Source organism: Pundamilia nyererei, unplaced genomic scaffold (genome assembly GCF_000239375.1).
Source record: "Pundamilia nyererei isolate P.nyererei 1_Seehausen unplaced genomic scaffold, PunNye1.0 scaffold00045, whole genome shotgun sequence".
NCBI classification, from domain to species: domain Eukaryota; kingdom Metazoa; phylum Chordata; class Actinopteri; order Cichliformes; family Cichlidae; genus Pundamilia; species Pundamilia nyererei.
Genome location: NW_005187446.1, coordinates 1,457,462 through 1,478,710, shown reverse-complemented (window position 1 = coordinate 1,478,710; position 21,249 = coordinate 1,457,462). Strand labels below are relative to the sequence as shown.

Sequence of the window (21,249 nt, the reverse complement as noted above, 5' to 3'; positions counted from 1 at the left end):
TTTTTTGCCTTACCTTCACACTCATTGGACCCTGGAGCTGCCTTCTCACTGCCTGATCCAAACTTCAGTCACCAAGGCACCACCTGGTTTAAAAAAAAACAAAGGAGGAGAAGAGCATTAAACATGTGTCATTTAGCTTAAACCCTTCACCCGTCAAAAACAGTCACAAGAGAGTGGAGGAAATTTGGAACAACACACAAACATTTTTCATCTGCCTAAAAGCCCCCACCCTGGATGGGGTGCATATTCATTCTCTGTGGAAACCTCTGGGTGGAAATTCAACATATTTTTGTCCCACTGGAAATGTGGAGAGACTGGAAACATTCCTCGCCGGACAATAGGCTATCAAAGACCCCACAGACCACACCCTGTAGTTCACAGACATGAATCAGGCAGCAACAGGCTGCAGAGGTAACGGAACTGAGCAGAGAGCTCTGCTTACGGTTTCACAATCAGACTGAAGTGCAACTCTGTCCTGTCTCAACCTGAACATCATATGACGATCTGTGAGTTGGCAGCAGCGATGAGAATGTGCAATGAGACGATTAATATATGTGTGTACAAATAAAGATGACTCACATGGTTTTCATGTGATACACATTTGCTTTTTAAAAGGTTAATCCAACATTCAGGCTCCAACATTAATCATGCTAAAAGCACAAAATAAACATTCTGTTTGCAGCTTTCCCCCTTGTTTATATGTTGAAATACACAGGATGGGACTTTTCATTTGACTTTTAATTGTGAAGACTAATGTTTACACACTACCATGTCTTCAGAAGACTTGATCGCTCAGTTATGTTTGCCCTCTAACGTGTAAGGAAATCATTTTAAAAAATGAAACAAGTAAAATCGTGGAATTTCTGATTTTGTATGACCAAATAAAATAAGCAAGTTGCCAGTACTAGAAGCTAAAACATGACCATCAAGTTCTTAAAATAACCAGTTGTTAATCAGTTAATCTACTTATCATTTTAGCCCTAAACAAGAACAAAGTGTGACTGCTGTGAGAACTGAGAGCATGCTCTGTTATTTTTAGTGTCTCCATCTAACTGAAATGAAACATTAAAAAAGACTTACTTAATAAAACAGAAAAATGACTACACGTGAAGAGGTGATATATGACTCACACCAGGTAGGCTGTGTGAACAATGTGAGTTGGATGTTGGTGAGAAACAAAAGAGCATTATGTCATTGACGTGGCTGAGCTACAGGATGGGAGGTGTCACTTTAACACCAGGTTGCACATCCTGATTACAGGGACAGATAAAATGCAGTTGCTATCTATAATCGAGTTTACTAATCATGCGCACAGAGACTTTCCACGTTTACGGTCTTGCTGCAAAGCAAACAATGATGTGGCAGCCCACTTGGCAACCAATACAAATAATGCCTTTACAATCTGATCTTGAGCTGTGCTAGTCTAGGCAGGTAAGAAGAGCGGCACTAAATGCAGCTTTGTATATTTTCATAAGCTTGTTTAAAAGCAGAAGCGGTCAACTTTTTACAGCCACTGTGCCTCACAGCGCTTTAAACCCGCTGACTGCTTTCAGTGCCTGCATCTAATCAAGCTTCTAGCCCCATTATCTCTCCCTCCCATTTGCTCCCTCGTTCCCCCACTCTGACCTTACAAGGAGAGGCAACAGGGTTGATGTCATTGAATGAAGAATGCTGCAAGAATCCAGAGAGAAAAGAGAGGAGGAGGAGGAGGAGGACGAAGAGGGGGTCTGACTGGACAGTTTATGAACACACACACAGAGAGAGAGAGGGGGGGAGAGAGAGAGAGAGAGAGAGAGAGAGAGAGAGAGAGAGATTTTGTTTACATAGTAATGCACAAGTCCTAAGCCAGACTCAAACGAGAAAGAACTTGTTTGGAAGGATGGTGTCATTCTTTCTCCAGGCTGAAAAGCAAAGGGGGAGGGTCTAATAGCTGGAGAGGGGAAGAGAGAAAGAGAAGTTGCCATTACTGACAACTCTTACTCAGCCCAGGAGCCAGAGAGGAGGAAGAAGAACAAAAGGAAAAGGGGGGAAGTAAAAGGGAGATCCACAGTGCAGCTGTGCTAACAGGGTAAGTAAATGTCTCTCTTGTGACTGGGATCAGGATGGAAGGAGGTGGTGGCATGCTTTAGTTACGTGAGCAAATTTTTACAGGTTACCTAATAAGGTAAAGTCCTTTTGCAGCAGCATGCTAGGGCAGATTTTCGTTACTCGGAAGGAGGTGTTGAAGGAATGTCAGCTTTGTTGGCGTGACAAGCAGTGTGGATTTGTCATAAGGTTCGGTTTTTACCGTTAAAAAAAACAATGGTGCAGAAAGACACCTCGTGGTGTGCGGGGCTTCCCTGGTGTCTCTGTCAGACTAGCAGTTTAGCGTTGAACGTGAACAAATCCACTCTCCAGCTGATGATACTGATGATAAGGCATGGCTATGCGGAAGCTCCTGCAGGAAGTCCAGCTTTTCTTAAAAAAAAAAAAAAGTTGTTTAAGCTAGGCAGCTAGCCATGCAGCTGTATGCTTTTATTTATTTCACAGGGTAGCACAATTATTAGATTTGATGACAGTGCTACTGGGACAAACTGGTTTCCATATGTGGTAACGTTACAAAAAAAGGGGCAGTGGTGTTTGCGTTTCACCGGGGCGAAACCTACTGACCAAAGCATGAGTCGCCTGGGAGTGTAGGGGCGTGTGCGGAGCTAATAGTACCATTAGTGTGACTGATGCTAAGCCACGCAGGTTATCACACAGCTGACCTACGGTGCAGGTGAGTATCGGTAAAAAGATGTTTTTGTTGGTTTAATTTTGGGGTTAACGTGTGTTAAAGCTAAACTGGATGGGCTAACGTTGCCATGGCGTTGTGTATGTTAATATTAACCTGATTGGGACACGTCGTTAGCTACGCTAGCAAGCTTTAGCGTAAAACCTTCATTTGTTATCCTTAATTTTGCCCTAATGGTTGGTTCAAGTACCCTAGCTGCCGCTCACCCAAGCCTGTCAGCTGTCAAAGTAATGACCAACAGATGTAAACCTAACTGAGCAGCAAACTACTGTACATCGAGTATGTTAAACCTATTGATTGTGCCAGTAGGTGGAACTTGACTTCGCTGTTATAACTCCATTGATTAGGGCTGTAAGCATGGCTGTTTCAACTCTTCAGCGCAGGGGTGTCACACTTATTTTAGTTCTTGGTGCACAGCTAGCCTACTTTAATCTGAAGTGGGCCGGACCAGTAAAACCATTACATCAGGTTTCCCCCCCTCCTGCAGGGCATTCAGGCCCTGCAGGTGGGGCCCAGTGCTGTGCCAAAAAGTGATCATCTGCTAGATAGTGACTTCGGATGTTTCTCTGTGCAGTACCTTTGGTTATATTGGTGATGTAATGTAGTTAACACAATTTTCGAAGCAGTTGTGCATAAAATTTTAAAAAATGCTTGTTTTGTAAGCATCTTTAAGACGCTGGGTTATTGTACTCACTTTTTGTTCTACGTTGTAATCAGTCCAGTCCTTTGTGGCCACTTTAAATATCTTTATAGAACTGTAATGTTATATTTTTTATTGTTGTTATCTGCTGTCAAAAGAGCTATGACAAAATAATAATGACCGTTTTTACCCAGATAAATAAATGTAATATGTAAGTCACTTTGCCATAAACTGGTTAAGGCTTCTGCCTTGTGATAAAATGTTCTTCTTGGCTCAAAATGGTTTGGTATCATTAATGTTACCAAGTCATATTGAAACGACTCATTTGCAACAGTTTAAATATAGAAAATCATTTTTGAGCAGATACCAGAAGTCACATTTTACCACAGCACCTTCTTTTTTGCTGATCTTTCTTCATAATAATTTAATTGGATCTCTCTCTCTCTCTCTCTCTCTTTTTTTTTAATTCTAAGTGATCAAAACAAACTGAGTTGTGTGTGGCCCCCAGGCCAAATGTTTGACACCTTTATTGTTGTGTGCCATAATGAGGTGAATGAAATATTTAGAACACTTCTGACTATTCTTGTCACAACCACACCCAAAATAAAGCAGAAGACATCACCTTTCTGACACTGTCAACAAAAACTGAAAATGTCTGCGCTTCATCAAAGTACGATAGAGCTGGACTGCACTAGTATCAGTTGAGCTAAGCTCAACTAAGCTGCCTATTAGAAAGGAATAAGGCTGTACACTGGTTTGTGCTTTTACAAATGCAAGTGTCCAACGGTGGTGTAAAATATCAGGAATGTGTAGGGTATATGGAGGGAAAGTATCAGTCACTAACAGGCAAATTATAACAGCAGGCAGTGGTAGAGACAAATGTACAGCTTTGCATACTAACATGCGATTAGTGCTCAGCGGATTAAAGGAAATTGGGGCTTGTATGGATATACCATTTTTAGCATAGATTTCTGCAACCCTGAGAATGTTAAATTCCTCTGACTAGGAGGACTCAAGGAGCCTTAACCCAAGGCCACAGTAACTAAGCTGTGTTTAAGAACAACTTAAAGTACGAACACTCTGGTCTGAGGTTTGTGTGGTGCTGTTGCAAAGACTGGGAATATTATGATCGCTGACGCCTCTGTAAGTTGGTGAGGCAACTAAAAGATATGAGAACAAGGACTAAATCGAGCAAAGAGCAATCCTCCTTAATTGTAGGAGCTGTGAATCAAAAGGCACGAGTTATTGTAGAGGAACACTTTGCCTCAAGTCACTTTTTTTGTCTCTCACTTCCTTGTGACTCCTCTTTGGCCAACACTAGACTGTATGTAAATGCATTAAGAAAGAGTTTTTGGTGGTGTGAGTGTCTGACGTGATAATCCAGTGGATGATGATGTGACCAGTTTTGAAATGTTTCCTGTTTCCATCACTCATCCAGCTGCGTCAGAACACAGCACTGTTGCTCAGTGCACGTCCAGTGACCTGTAAGACTGGACTCAAAAGAGTTGTTTGTCCCCCGCATTAGTGACCCGTGGCCCAGACACGCTTTCCCAGAAACCGGGTGTGCTATTAACATCAGAACAATAGAGAGTTTCATGAACAACACAGTAGTCACAGATAATGTGTCTAACCAGGGAGGAAATACTGGAAGTACTGTTAGGTTTTCTTTGGGATAGCTGTTCTTTAATATTCCTAGTGTTGTTTTGGCTTAAAAAATGAGACTACAGCAGTTTTGTTTTTTTTGTTTCGTGTTGTTTTTACTCATCCCATGTGGGCATGGTGGTTATGTCACTTGTAAGAAAACAGTATCCACATACTGTGGGTGTTTTTGTTTTCTTTCAGTAGCATTAGGACATAGACTTGTTTAATTAGGCATCGTGTTTCAGTGCTTCCTTTGACAAAGCTGGAGCACAGTATATTAACTAAATTTAGTTCCTCTATAACCATAAACCAACAGGCCACTGCTAAGTTCAAAGCCATCCTCGTCAAAAGTGGAATAAAGTTTTCCTTAAAAGCCACATAGTTGCTGCTTTCAGAGACAGCTTGTTCGTGTTAAACTTTGTCCAGGACAAAAAGCAGCGATAACCGAAGGCATGCCACAAAATGCCCTGGTTTTACAGTTTTAAATATTATTTCATGCTGTGCCTAAGGTCTTTATTTTATCGTCTTGAAGAAGTATCCCAGTTTTCTAAGGCATTGAGCCTGCAGCCAAGCTGATGAGTGCAATAACCCTACTGGTTTCTATATCCTTCAGGTAGTTAGGCTGTTTACACTTAACCTGGTATGAAGGAATCAAAACCAACTGTGCCGGTTTTCTACTCTGTTAAAGCTGTCCAGCCATGTGGCGTTTATACAAAGTTCAAAAGCTAAAGAGCACCATGTGTGATCTATGCTCGGCCTGCACGATGCCATCCTTCATCACAGCTGTAATGTAGAAATGACTAAGTGCGTCCTCAAGTGATGTCATTCAGTTCAAGTGGCTGGTAAGAAACCGCAACCGGGGTTTCTCACCCACCACTTGTACTGTGATTTTCAGAAAAGACTATGAGATACAAATCTATAGCTGTGCTCCTTTACAGAAGATTAATACATACATTGGATTATGAGGGCAAGCAAAGACATCCATGTCTTGTTAAAAGAGAAAAAAACACTGCAAAGATGCATAGAAGGAAATGGTGATTAGGGGAAAGCAGAAAATGGGGGAAAGGGGAGGGGGGGGGGTGATGTCATTGAGTTGGTGTGCCAGAAATGTTCCTCAGCTGAGGGTCTCTCTCATCTCAAGGATCAGGTTTCAAGATTTGCAGCAGGGCATCTGGACCTGAGTGTGTGGTGATCTCACCGCCTTGAATCCCCCAAGACTGCATCGAGGAACATATGAAACCTAACGCTAGCTTATCATCACTGTTTGAATAATTAAGAGGACTATTGTTGATTTAGAAACTGTAACTAAAGGGCGACCTCATAGCCTCCCTTTTTAAGAAGGCACTCATTTTAGAAAGCCACATGGAGCTAAGTGTTCTGTTTAGAGTCTGTTGTGGCCACTACTTTCAACATGAAGTAGGTCTTGATAGTAGGTTAATAAGTAGCCAGCTATTTTTCCAAAAGGCTGAACACTCTTTGAGTAGTCTTATTCTCCCATTCCTGCAGCGAGTAGTGGAGCCTCTCTGATGCCACTTTCACCTCTTTACAAATGAAACAAAATGGTTTACACCACATCATGCTCAGATTCTACCTTACAGTTAAACTAATTTATTCTGTCTAGGTGACTCTAGTGTGCACTATAAGCAAAGAAGAAGCGAGAGGAAGGTAAAGGAGAAAAGGCAAACTGAGGGAAATCGGCTGTTAACACATTTCTTTCAACATAAAGTTGAGCAGAGCTGAAAGGTACAGAAGCGTTGAGCTGTTAAAACCAGAGTGACACTGTCATAATTACCTAGCACAAGTTAAGATTATGAAACGCATGAGCCTTAATTTTAGGGTGCAGTATCTTGCACAAGGACTCTCCAACATACAGACGAAGGAGCCGAGAATCAAACCACTGAAGTTTTGAATAGTAAACAGCCTGCTCTAAATCCTGAGTCACCATGAACAAGACTCTTTGGAAGGCACAGATGAGAACTGGGTAACCAGTGAGTAGTGTAAGGGCTTCATCCAGGAGTGTGGCTGAAGCAGATATTGTGATGTGTATGATTTGACATGAAGATGATTCAAAAAGCCAAGTTTAATTTCCCTTATCCAAAAACAGACTTTGTTGACAGCCACTTTGAAGAAAGCCACCATCTTGGCTAATGGGGTTTACCAAAGAAGTCATCATAAAAGGGTAACTATAGCAGTTTGGGTACTTGAATCCTCCTACAGAGAATTTCCCTGTAATGCTAAATTTCTGCGGCACTATTAAGCTTTATCATATGTTGGGCCAGTTGGTTTTAACTGGTGGGCAGTGAGCTATCTAAGACATTCTGAGGAAATTGAATTTTCAAATGCCACAATGACATGGCTTCTTAATTTAAAAAACAAACAAACATGGGTGCAGGTACTTATTTATATGGGGATAGATGCATTTTTTATTTCTTTTGCTTTTGCAAGTTCTAATCAAACCTTTGCACACTCATGCAAACACATGCACCACTAAATTATTACGTATCTGAAAGACTGGCTGGTATAGTATCTCATTTAGTAAACATAATTTATTGTAATGCGTATTACTGTATTGGTATTAGTTACTGTAACTTCAGTGTTACAGTACCCGTGTAATATCAGACACTCGGTTAATCTTTTACATTTATCAGGATAATACAATCATTTACAATTATGGTGACCTCTGATCTCTTGTCCCTTAACACCAAAGAGTTTGATAAAAGGTATCTGGCTATAAACAGCTTAAGAGGCTATTTATCAGTCGCGTATGTGCCAGTCTGTGTAACAGATAATGAGCAAAGAGATGTGATACAGAGTACAGGCTGTTGAGCAATGAGGGTTGAAATGTCGAGGGATCGAAACTGCAAACTCATCATAGATGTTTGTTTGTTTATTTATTTGATTTTAATGTGGTTCATGAACAGTTGTCAATTACTGGTTATTCCAATGAACGCTACAGACTGCTGTCTCAATTGTTTGTTAAAAACGACAAGTAACAGAGCGTCCATTTTACATAAATGTTTAAGGGTCATATCAATATTTAGGATGGGTGGCTATTCAGATTTTCCTTTAGAAAATACCTTTGACACATGAATCATCATCGTGTCTCGTATCAAATTTTAAGTGAAAAGGGGGGCTTAAGTTACAAAAAAAAAAAATGTAATGACCGAAATGGTAAAAGCTAGATACATCAAGCAGGATCTCTGCTGCAGCGATTATTCATCTCATGAAACTTTGTCTTGTAAAAAGGAAATCTGTTGCTCACAACTTTTTACTGGTATTCAATAATGCACGGAAAATATGCTCAAAGCATGAATCATGACCCTGTGCGGTTAATGTGGTACTTTCACATCAATCTATGATTCAAAAAAGGATGCCTTAGACTACGTCATGACGCAGTGGAGCAGCTGACACTTGTGTGAAAGTTTTAACACCGTTGGTTTGGACATATATGGTTAGAATTGTTTACCATCAATAAATCTTGCGCTGGAGGAAGCTGACCCTGAAAGCAGAAGTACTGCCGTCTCATCAGAGAAGCTAGTAAATCATGAGCACCAGGAGGAGCTGTGAGGGTTTTCGTGTCTTGTCAGAACATGAAGCGTTGTCTGTGTCCCAACAAAAAGGAATGAGGATGAAATGCTCACTGTTATTCCTGTTTGGTTTAGTTTTTACCATCCTTTCGGCTCTGTCTACATAAAAGTTTAAAAGCCTGTATCAAACCCCATCTCTTTTTTTTTTTTTGGAAAGCATATATGATAACTCTTGTTTTTTTTCCATAACAACAACTAATAGTCTACATTTTAACCAAAATGCAAAGTATTTTCTTGATGTTTTATGTAAAAGTTACTGCATCTTTGCCTCTAAAAGTACGTCTCTGCTTTAAGGAGTCCATTTCAGTGCTATGATAGCAAAATATTTTCGATAATATTTCCATGGCAGTCTGTCATCATCTCTATCAAAAGAACCTTGGCAACATTATTAACATACTAGGAATTTATTTCCTTTTTAAGGAAAAACCATGCACAGCAGCTCCTCTGCAGTAATAGAAATGTTGAACCAAAGAAAGCTGTATCAGTACACACTGCTTTGCTTTGTCAGATCAGTTGTAAAAACATAACTTTTGTAGGAACTGCTTTCAGTACAGCAAGCTTATAATTGATGCACATTTACTGGATTGTTATTAAACTGCAAGCGACTGAGAAAACTGTTTTGCACTCCTCTCAGTGTTTCCCCACACATAAACTTTACTTCTCTGAGCCCCACAGGCTTATTAATGACCACCCAAGAATATTTGGCAACCTCTTAGCAGTTCTTTCCTGTGTTTCCATACTGAGCATTGCTGCTGTGGCATAATTCCCCTAATTTTCTAACATAGACTGTGTAAATGGACGTAGCCACCATGACATCACTCATCGATTAATGAAGTCCTCTTATGAAACCTTTAGATACTTTTCTATTTTGAAAGGAGAGCTTGGTGAACATGAATTGCCCAGCATACCCTCAAACCCCCCTTTCTCACTCCTACAGTGGACTGGATGACATGTTTTATTCAGTGTGACCTGAAACAAGCAGTTGAGCCCATAAACCCATAAGGAAAGTATTACTGAGGTCACAGAGCAAGACAGCTGTGCTCTGCTTGTACCCAGAGGAGTTGCCCCCTGCTGGCCTTTAAAAAGAAGACAGGTTTAAGGGACTTCCATCAGGCCTGGAAGCTTGATCAATCTTTTATATTGTTTGTGTATTTCCATGTTTGAACTCCAACTCCACCTTCTCGGATTGCAGTTGAAGACACGTGCCTGTCCACCCTCCTCAAATATAATCTAAATATGTAGGACACATCGCTTCCGTTTATGAACCCAAAAAGTGCCAAGTAAGATTAAATGACACAGCAAATTACATATTGCTCGTTGCCTTCACTTTATCTAATTGTTTCCATGTGCATCTCACACTGTCAAATGTTATGACTTCATGGCTTTAAGGCGATACCATATCTGGAGTAGTCATCCAAGGACCGGTTGTTCAACTTTTGCCACAGTTCAGATCATTATTTTTATGTATTTTAAAGCTTCAGAATAAAACTGTTAAATGGCAACAGTGTGTGAGTTAAGACAGATCGGATGCAGGGTTGGATTTGTGTGCGTGGACGATTATGTTGGAACAACCATGCTTTTGACTAAAGGTCATGTCTGGGGCCGGTGGCCTTCAGGGAAATATTTGCAGACTTGGCGAGGAATCTCGGTGGAGACACAGGACTTACGTCAGTGTTTGTTTATCCACCAGCATATGTGAAGTAAATATTTGAGCTCAGCGTTACATAAAAATGTTACGATAGCTGCCATCGCACTTTGAGCAAAGTGGCCGCACTCTGAAAAACATGCACTTGCTGCGTTTTATACCACTGTAAACAACCATGTGTTGCTTATTGTAAATTATCTCTGACATCGGGGAGTGCCACTGTGTCTGTCAGCTCTGTATGAATGGCCTCAGGACATTTTCACACACTTGGCTCTCTCGTGCTTTCTCATTCCGCTGTAGACTATTTGCCAAAGCCTTTTTGTTTAAAGAGTTCTGTTGGTTTTGCAGAATGCTTATGGGTTATTTTCTTCCTTACTGCTATTTCACTAAAACCAGAAATGGTCCAAACTAAGGCTGGGCTATATCATACCGTTTACGGTAATACCGGTGTAATGTTGGGCAACGATAGGAAAATGAAATATCGCGATAGAAGATGGGTAAAATGTGCATGCGCAGTGCCTTTGTTTACATACACACATGGCGGCGACGCAGAATGAGAAGAGCGAAAGTGGATCGTTAAATGAAACGGATGAACCAGAATTGGTTTGTAAAAATGCTGCAACTTCAGTGGTGTGGAACTGGTTTGGCTGTCAGATACACAACAAAGCACTATTTTTGGTAGAGCATGCTAGCGGGCCGTCATTATTACCGTGTTTTTTTTGGAAAATACGGCACACTTAAAATCAATCCTTTGATTTTTCTGAAAATCGACAGCGCCCCTTATAATCCCGTGTGCCTTATGTATGAATTCTGGTTGTGTTTACTGACCTCGAAACGATTTTATGTGCACGGCGCTCGAAAATCAGTCAAATGTTCCAGTACAACTTTGCTAATCTACGAACCTGCACCGCTTGATGGATTGTCGGAGCACTGTCGTAGGCAGGAGCCTCGCGGAGTGATACGTACTGTGCTTCAACATAATATTACCGTATTGTGTGTGTGTGTGTGTGTGTGTGTGTGTGTAACCTCTTTTTAAGTTTTGTGGATATTCTACATGGTTATGTTGAGGATATGTCGGCCAATTTCCACTGGAAAAGCCTTTTGGTTAAACTCTAAAGGAATTTGCATTTGCACTGTTACATTTTTTTACATAACTTTAATGCACTTAAAAAAGCTGCTGGTTTAAGTGAAAATACATTGATGTTTGTTTGTTTGCACTAATAAAGTTGAGTTGTAAAGTATTTTGTCTAGTGTCAATTATATTGTCAGTTATATTGTTATTGTAAATTTTCAAATGTATATCGTGATAAATATTTTTGGTCATATCGCCCTGCTCTAGTCCAAACTAAATTTTTTGAGATGCCACAATAAAGGTCAGTTATTTTTACTTGGGCTTCAGGGATAGAGATGGTACCCAGTAGATGCTCATTTTAAGACTGTGCTGATTTTTCGTTAATGCAAAATACTTGTCATGCATCCTATTTCATTTAAAAAAGAAAAAAGTGCTGTGGAAAAATGTAATCTAAATTAATTAATTTGCATATATAATTCAGGCATTTTTACTGGCTCCCAATGGGACCCTGTGTTGAAAATATAAGTAAGCAAGATTGGTCAGCATATTGTAAAGGCAAAGAACCTTACTTAGTAGAATTCAGTGCATGTTATTGCTATTTCTGGTCATGTAATTAAAATGTGTAAAAAGTATGGTTTATCTTTGGTGTTCTAGGAAAAAAACATATTTTAAGTTATATTTAATTCCAAAATTTACAAAGGAAACATCAAATGTTAAAATTAAAGTATTACTAGTTGAAAAAAGATGAGGTTTGAAATAATGTAATACAACAATTTAAAGAATTTGGGAATTTCATTCAAAGTGTCACAGAATCTGGAGAAATCCTGTATGAAAAGGCTAACACACTGACACAACAATGTCTGTAAAAAAGGGCAAAGTTGTGGAATATTTTCACTATGTGATAACACACACTTCAATTGTGATAACCATTGTTGTTGATCTCTGCGCCTAGATGCCACCCCCGCTTGTTTTTGCAACTGCCCCACCACCATCCACAACTTGTCTTAACTTGTAAAGCTCAGACCAGTTTCAGTTTTAATTGAAACACAGGTGACAACAATTAAGCATATTTTTGTAAAAAAAAAAAAAAAAATTAAAAAAATCAGTGTTGAGTAATTAAAATGTCTAAAGCGGATTATAATTGGGCTTTGATTTGCAACTGTGTCAGGCCAAGCGTTTCACTGATGTGTCATCACCACTAATGCAAAAATGCAGGACGTGCATCTGCTGCCAAGGAATGCAAGCCCTTTGAGTTCAGTCAGCTGATTAACGTTGCTTTTATCATGTGGATTGTAACAGTAGGAATTCTGAGGCTGTAGCTCTTTGATCGCCACTGCAGCTTGTTTCATGTTTCTCTGTTTAAAACAAAAAATTTACATTTCCTGTACGGTACCCCCTCATTGTGTTCCCTGTTGTCATCCTCAGATAAATACAGAAAATGGAGGACTCCAACAGCAACAAGCCATTCATGGTGACATCCTCTCTGAACTTCAAAGTCACCACCCCTTCCTTCTACAACCAGCCAAAGAAGTTTGCTTCTGTGGCCCCCCCACGACCCAAAAGTCAGACACCTCCCTCAGCTCCATCACCAACACCAGTAGGCACAGGTGTTATTGGCCGAGTTGGAGACCTGCCTCCACCGCCCCCTTCACTCTGTTATGGTATTTACATTTATTTTTGTCTGTATTAAGTTGTATCCACTGAAAAAAGCCCCCATTCCCTATCCCGCCCACTGCTGCTTCTTATGCTAGAGCATGCAGAGCTTCACAGTTGAGTACAGGATGGCTGTGGTGCTGTCTGTCTCTCCAGCACATTACATTACTGTGCTCTTAACGCCTGCCTTTTAAGGGTTCTTCTGAAATATGCAGATAGTCTGGGCAATCTTGCTTTTCTTGGGAAATTTCGTTTTTACTTTTAGAGCTGTGCACAATTACACTTCTATAAATGCAAACAATCAGACAGTTCAAATTAAAGGTTGTAAAGATTTAAATGCAATGCATTTCCTACAAGGTAGGAAATGCATTTGGTTGTGTTAAGATGCCAAAAACGCATTTAAAGCCACTTTCGGCTGCATCTTTATTCACAAGAGGTCACCACACAAGTATCTCCAAATGTTTTATTTATTTATGTCGAATACCCTTCCTGACACACACCCAAAGAGTTTGTCTCCTCCTGCGATTGAACCAAGAGTCTTTTGCTAATCTAAACATGTTTCTTGTTTTATCAAAAAAACCTCCACAGGGCGCCTTTTAATGCATAAAGTACATAACAGGATACCTACCAGGCATCAGTGCAACAGCCAACCAGCAGATCTCAAAGTGGCCAAATATTCCAGACAGTTTTGATGCTTTGTTGTCCTGTTTTGTGTTAAATTGAATACTTGGACGTTATTTTTGTGAATGCTTTTAACCAATCATCCCTCCTCGTTTTTGTCAGACTTCCCACCCCCTCCTCCTCCACTGGATGATGATTTGCCAGCCCCTCCCCCTGAATGCTCCACCATTCCCACTGCCTCTGATGCTCCCCCTCCCGCGTTCCCCGCTCCACCTCCGGTGGCAGATGACCTGCCCCTCCCAGCTCCCCCGGAGGAGAGCCGCTGTCCACCCACCTGTCCCTCTCCCCCTCCTCCCCCTCCTCCTCCACCTCTCCCTGCCTCCAGTACCAATGCTTTCAGTTCTTCGGGGACCCCACAGGTGAGTCACAGTGGTGTCTTCATCCTCCTGCACACTGCTTCCTTCCTAACTGCATTTAAATATAATTGGATAATTATTTAGGACATTTTTGTGTGACCATATTGAGTCTGTGGACTGACTGTTGGCAGGAAATGCTGTCTTTTGAGATTTTTCCCACAAATTATATTAGCATTAGTCCGGGGTAAATCACCCACTTTCATTCGTCTAACAGGATTATTGCCAATTTACGTCAATAAAATACTTCTTAGGCATGCAATGTGTTATGAGGTTTATTGTGGAGATGTGTATTGTAGGCTTTCATTAGTTCCAGTTTGATTGTTGGACTACAAGAGCAACATAAAGATGAATTATTTTTATTATTCTTTTTGAAAGTGCTAAAAAATGGCTGTAAAATAATATAAATATGATTTAAACCTCATGTTTGTATCAGCATTGAGTCTGTGCTAAATGATAATCAGCAAACAGCCAGATAAGTAACTGAAAATAAAATATTCTCTTTCATCTAACCAGAAATATTAACATGGCAAGCTTTTATCATCATTATAATCACCTTTTTAAGCTTGTTTGTCATCGTTCTTTCATTTTTGTGTTTTGTCACATCAGTAATTGTTCAAGCGCTGCATAGTGTACCCACTTTGGTCACATTAGTTTTTTTTTAAGTATCCATATTTAATGTTTTTGCTGTGTATTTATAGTCTGTAACAAAGTAACCTCTTCAGCTACATTTCTGCTCCTTGCTCATCCATCCATCCTTTTTGCTTCATCGTGATTCCCCAAATTGTGTATATTAACTTTATTTCTGTGATCTCCATTCTTCCGCCACCAGAGATTCACGGAGAAGCAGACAAGTTTTGATAAACAGCTCAACTCTCTGACTGGCATGTTGTCTGAGATGGAGACCAAGGGACCTTTCCACCCCAAGGTATAATGCACAGGAAAATAAAGACTACAGTTTAAACATTTTGGTTTTCAAAATGCATTTAGTGGATAGCAGTGAATACAAGTGTAAACAACTGCCATGAAACTCCTTGGTCAGGTGCACTGGGACACATTTGACCATATTTCTTTTGTAGTGTAAATATAGATGTGTCCCCGACAGACGTAAGAGAAACAAGAACAATAATGGGGGACATGGTGGTGTTGTAGCTTGTCTTCACCCTTATATAGTGTGTGCTGATCTATTTTACCCTCTGAGCGAGATGTTGACATTATTAACAAAGTACTAACGGGTGGAAATGGCAATACGTCTTGGTTGTTTACTTGTGTTTAGATCCCTGAAATGGATTTAAAAGGCAAGTGTAAACAGAGGTTGCCTACAGAGCAAACAACCAGATGAGTAGCAAAATGACAAGACTCAGAGGAAGCCAGCTGTAGAAAAACAAACTGACTCCTGTGGAGAAGAGAAAAAGGTAATGCTACATGGGTCAGGAGAAATAGTTTGGGGACATACCAGGTCGGTTTCATTAGTCTCCCTTCGTCTGTTCAGGTGGAAAGAAGTCAATTAGTAGTGAACTGTTCGCACGGTGCACCAGACTGAAAGAGAAAACAAAAAGTGAGATAGGCGGTGATTCACACTGAGAGAAGAGACACTTGCAGAGAGGCAGAGTGATGCACGCAGAAGTGAGTGGAGAGCATGAGAGTGTGATGAAACCAGAGTGTGCTGCCAGGGACCCAGTGAGAGGGCCATAAATGGAGAGTGTTTTTAATCCAACAGGGAGGTACTGGATCAAGGCAGAATAATGCTGGCTCAAAACCTGCAAAATAAATGTCAGAAAGACGAAGCACTTCTGATAAGCTCAAACTTTGGAGCGCCTCCAGTGTTTACTTTAATCAAAGTACCTCATTCAGTATTATGATAGTGTCTGCTTGTAGCATTTCACCATGCAGGGAATATTAACTTCCCTCAATTCAATTATAGTTCATGGTAAATCAGAAAAACTCCATTCTTACGTGAAATTATCATTGTTGTTTTTTTTCTTTTCTTTGCTTTTCCATCATGATAATCTTTTGTTTAATGTTATTTCACCCACAGATACCAAGCCAGTATTCATCAGCACCCAAGGTCTCAGCTCCTCCAACCGCTCCCAAACCAGCCCTTTCCTTCCTCCCACCTCCCGAGATGGGCGATCGCCCTCCTCCTGCGCCCTGGGCAGAAGAACTCAAAGCCAGAACGAACCGACAGGGCAATCACAACGCTGCGCCAAACTCTGCCGCTCAGTCTTTCGCTAAAGCGCCGGCCGTGGCTCCCAAGTCTGGATTCGGAGGAAGAACGACGACATCATCAGCTTCTCTGGCGCAAAAAATCAACCTGAACCTGAACCAGACACCCACCGCTGCCAGCAGTGCACCTAAGCCTTCCCCTCCCATAGCTACTTGCTCTTTCCCTCCACCTCCTGCGGCTCCGCCTGCACCTCCTGCTCCACCAAATAACATGGCCACTGCACCGGCTGCTAATCACGTAAAGAGTTCTCCCTTTGCCAGTCAGATGAACGCAAACCAAAACACTCCTTCTGCTGTGCCACCTCCTCAACCCAAAACGATGGCATCTCCGCCCTCCTCCTTTAACCAGCCAATGAAAACTACCCCTGCATCGACGGTATGTTCCTGCTTTTTGCTTTGCATGTACTGTGGAAAGTCACAGGAAGTACAGATAATTGATTGTCAGTAGATAGGAATGCTGGACATGCACAGTGTTTGCAAAGGTACAGTTATAAATAACAAAATCCTCTATAAGACGTGTATGAAACTATAACATGCCTTAAAAAAATTATACATATGCACTTATGGCTTCTTCCTCTTCTGTGGCAGCCCTCACCCCCGGGCCCAGTTCCTAGTGCAGGTGGAGGTGTTCCTCTGAACATGAAAGAAGTGGAGGAGCTGGAGAGGATGACCAAGGACTTCATTAGAAACATGGACGCGAACCCACCTCTCATCACCTCCCCTCCTACAGGTGCAGACACGAAACTTCAAATCAAAACACACTTTTATTTCACTCGTATTTTGCATCTTTCTGATTTAATTAGAAAATAATTTATTATAATTATCTCCAGAGAGTGCACTGATGTGGCTGAATTTTGAATCTCATTGTTGTTAATTACAGTCATTAAGTAGCTGCTCGTTTGGAAAAACTTGAGTTGGTGGCATGGGCGAGGTGTTAACAAAAGTAATGGTTTAACTTTTTGATTATTGATAATCTTAGTGAAATGAATGCAGGAAAAAATATTACCAATGAAATATTAATGTCCCAAACTGCAAATATTCAGCAGACATAAGAAATTATTCACCTTTCAGTTTGCTGACTGGTTGCAAAATGCAGATTTTTATGGACATCAAAATATATTCACAGCTTATCCTTTGTGATCTACAATTTAAATGTGGTCAGTTTTTGTCTCTCCAGTGTTACATCTATGACCCTAAAAAATAAGCTGCATCTTTGGGATAACATATTGACTGTGCAGAACAGTTTACACAAACCAAACAAAACTAATAAAACTACAAGTTTCCCATCTGTGTTTATTACACTGTTGTACCAGAGCTGAGTAAAGAGACGGAGAATTTGCTTGTTCATAAAGTTGTTTGTGTATCTTTCTCTTTTCTTCAGAGGTTTGTGGAAAATGTGGTGAGGCTCTCTCCCGTACTCAGCCAGCAGTGAGGGCCATGGATAAACTCTTCCACTCCACCTGCTTCTGTTGCATGACCTGTCACCGCCCCCTGCAGGGCATGCAGTTCTATGACAGGGATGGTTCACCACAGTGTGAGGACTGCTACGTGGTGAGGAGATGCAGACATTTATTCTTCTTATATTCTTGCTGAATTGAGTATATAAGGTGCAGGTTTAACTAGTTTTTCACCTCCATTCTCCTCACATTCATGTTGTTGCTCCTCAGAGCTCCCTGGCTGTGTGTTCTCGATGTGGGGAGAAGATCACAGACCGTGTGTTGAAGGCAGTTGGACAGTGTTTCCACGCCCACTGTTTCCGCTGCAGCACCTGCTCTTGTGTACTTGAGGGGGCACCCTTTATCACTGATGACAACAACAACCCCTACTGTGTCCAGGATTACCACAGGTCACTATGGATTTCCACATTAAAAAAAATAATATATTTCTGTTATTTCCTTATGAGAAGTGATCATGTGGTGCAGTTCTTCTTGCAAACATTGTCAGAACAAGGATGTGTGGTTAAAACCAACAGTCAATTTTGGATTCCAGTATTTGTACCCATCTAAATGATCAGTGAGATAGTTTATGCTAGAGGAAAGAACACTTTAAAACCTCTTTCTCATTTTGATCAGATCGCTTAAAACTTTGTTTAGAGCTCACTCAAAATGTGTTTGACAAAGCCAACTAAACTTTGCTGCAACTTGTTGCCAGGCCCAGAAGCAACACACTTTATTACATCTCAGTGGAATATCACTGATTGTTTCAGTGTTTCCTCAGCTAGGGGTGTGAATGCATAAGAGTTCAACTGAGGTAATTAACTCAAATCCACCTCCCTTCTCGTAGGCGTTTCTCCCCTATGTGTGTGAGCTGTAATGAACCCATTATTCCAGCCCCGGGCAGCGAGGAGACGGTCAGAGTGGTAGCTCTTGACAAGAACTTCCACCTCAAGTGTTACCGCTGTGAGGTAAGACCTATACATAGTTGTTTTTGTTTGGGGGTTTTTTGTTGTTGTCTTTTATGTGTGTCACAGGGTGTTTCAGCTTCTGATAATCAATATTTCAATTACTTTGCAGGACTGTGCTCGCCCTCTCTCCATAGAAGCAGATGAAAATGGCTGCTATCCTCTGGATGGCAAGATCCTGTGTATGAAGTGCCACACCCAACGAGCCAAGCAGGCCGCGCACTGATTGGCTAAAGCAGCATCACTCAGTGTAACAATGAACCAAAAGCACAGGATTCACCCAGCTGCAGATTTTTTGCCTTTGCGACAGGGCTTTGTTCAGTATATGTGCGCAGGTGTGTGGGTGAATGTTCAGCGTGAATATGTATGTTTGCATGCAGATAAAGTGTAGTGTTTCCTTCGTCTTTGTTCACTTTATTCAGTGCAGAGGTAATGTACTGCACCGAAATTGGTTTTATTCCACATCTCCTATTCTCCAATCGCCCATCTCGCCTTCTTTGTTACTAGAGCCTTTTTTTTTTTGGGGTGCCAATTGTATGTTTACGCTAAAAATTACCAGCAGAACTTGCACAAGAACAGTTGGGTCAAAAGAACAGTCTGATAAATATAAAGTTGCCTTTCTCTGTTTCTTGCCTAGATGTTGGTAGTAGCATCATAAACTGGTTCCACTGGCTGTATTCTTTCTCTTTGAGCATTTTAACTATGCTTTTTGTGCCTGAGACCGAGGAGTGTAAGAAACCTCCAAATTGACAGTCATGCAGATGTCACCATCCTCGTTGCCTGAGAGTAGAGTACATCTTTTAGATTTCGGTAGTTGTTACACAGCCAGGCATGATTAATGACGCTTTCCTGCCTAGAAAGTACTTCATATCAGCTAGTCTACTCCTAATAGCATTTTAAAGTCGCGTAGGGCTTTAAGGCAACAGCAAAAAGAAAAATGGTGAATATTGCTTTGAGTTTTTGTGATGTGAATTTAATGCTTTACAGGCATGCATTGAATTAACTCTTGTTGCTCTCGCTACTCGATGATATTGTATAAGGGCAAGATGAGAACAAAAATCAGCTTTTTTTTTTTTTTTTTTCTCCTACAAAATAGTTTAGAGCTGATTGAACCATGCTAAGTATTTTTAGATGCATGCTTTGTGGACGGCGAGATTTCGTACAAACAAACGAGCACAGATTTCCCGAGCACAGACTCCATCCTGGGGATCTCACAATCAAAAGTCAGCTGATAGTTACTTTTAACTATCAGCTGTATGGTTGAAAACGGGACCTATCAAGTAATTTCACTGTGCAGGGGCCATTTTATTCAAAGTCATACTGAGAGCATTTTACACATGTGTAAATAAAATTGCCCCTGCACAAGGTCATTGTAAGCAAATAGAAACAAAACACCAGTGTTTGATGTGCATTTATTATTATCTCTTAGCTTATAAGCTTTGTATGATATAAATCATGGTCCTGTTTTTCCTAAGTATTAAGGTTGCATACGCAGCAGTACTAAAATAACCTGTCCTGACAGCAGGGCGATAGAAATGTAGAGGCATTTCAGTTCTAGGTAGCAATGTTTAAAAACACAGACCAAATCTTTCTGTTTAGAGCTTAAGATCAATAAAACGGTTACATGGGATTTGATGTTGTAACATTCAAGCGTGGTTTTTGTTTGTTTGTTTGTTTGTTTGTTTGACCTAAGTTTCTCCCGTTGCCATGATTACCACTATTCTTGCCATTACTTAACTTTTGTACGTTTAGTCTGTTCGTGTTGGTTATATACTATTTTATTCTTTTCTTGCTGTTCTGTATTTTGCTAATTAAAGCTTACATTTATTTGGTTTCATTTTAACCTGGCGCTGTGCCTTCTCCATTATTGTATCCTATTGTTCCTTCTGAATTGAGCCTGGTTTGCAGCCACAGAAATGAATTCCTCGGTAAGAAAATTGCTGCTTGTGCTTGCAATTGAGCCTGGTGCAGTAAATCACCAGAATGACTAACAAAACATGGCATTCGTTGTTGAGTCTTTCTTGCTATCTGTGGAAGCAGTGGTGGAATTTCCTCTAGTATTATGTCCTGTGTTTCCACCGACTACTCCACCTTTGTGGCCCTGCCTTTGTCATCACCATGTGATATAAACTCTATCATAATGCCTTCATGGCTGCGTTCATCAGGCATTGCATTGTGTTACATCCTATTGTATTACATGTGGATGCCTTGTCCTTTCATATAACTTTTTATACGTTTGATATGTGTGAATGTCTTACATTATTCTAGTCCTATCCATCCTTTTTGGCTGTATCAAAAAATAAAGAGAAATGTTAAATCCATGTCCCAGTCTTTCAATTTCAGTTATGTGCTAATATAATGTATACACGCACATCGCTGGGTACACTGCACCCAACTGATACCCGTGAAGCATGTTTTCTCTCAGACCCTCAATGTGGTTCACTGCTAGAGTTTGACTGCTCTATCAGTTGTAAACAGCCATATGTTGCGCTGATAATGACGACAGCAGACCTGTGTGCGTATGCATTTAAGCGTACTTTCCAGGAAGAACTATTCACCCCGTTCCAATCCGATGCA

The 21,249-nt window shown here is 40.7% G+C and overlaps 1 protein-coding gene across 2 annotated transcripts; it reads left to right on the top strand.

Annotated features, from left to right (window-relative positions):
- Positions 1-1,808: 1,808 nt before the first annotated feature.
- zyx (zyxin) lies at positions 1,809-20,515 on the top strand. Of its 2 annotated transcripts, none has more exons than XM_005731931.2 (10): positions 1,809-2,068; positions 12,784-13,019; positions 13,795-14,051; positions 14,878-14,973; positions 16,084-16,647; positions 16,860-17,001; positions 17,653-17,822; positions 17,939-18,117; positions 18,555-18,675; positions 18,785-20,515. In XM_005731931.2, exons 2-10 carry the CDS (start codon positions 12,797-12,799, stop codon positions 18,896-18,898), a joined length of 1,866 nt encoding a protein of 621 aa, XP_005731988.1. In that variant the 5' UTR covers positions 1,809-2,068; positions 12,784-12,796; the 3' UTR covers positions 18,899-20,515. The 2 variants fall into 2 exon arrangements, with proteins under 2 accessions (XP_005731988.1, XP_005731989.1); XM_005731932.1 differs by lacking the exon at positions 1,809-2,068 and adding an exon at positions 2,121-2,758.
- Positions 20,516-21,249: the final 734 nt, after the last annotated feature.

Excerpts from the sequence above, each read along its gene's own strand:
- zyx (XM_005731931.2), top strand. The coding sequence starts at position 12,797 with ATGGAGGACTCCAACAGCAACAAGCCATTCATGGTGACATCCTCTCTG. Across the intron at positions 16,648-16,859 it reads AAACTACCCCTGCATCGACG|CCCTCACCCCCGGGCCCAGT; the intron begins GTATGTTCCTGC and ends CTTCTGTGGCAG. Across the intron at positions 18,676-18,784 it reads TCAAGTGTTACCGCTGTGAG|GACTGTGCTCGCCCTCTCTC; the intron begins GTAAGACCTATA and ends ATTACTTTGCAG.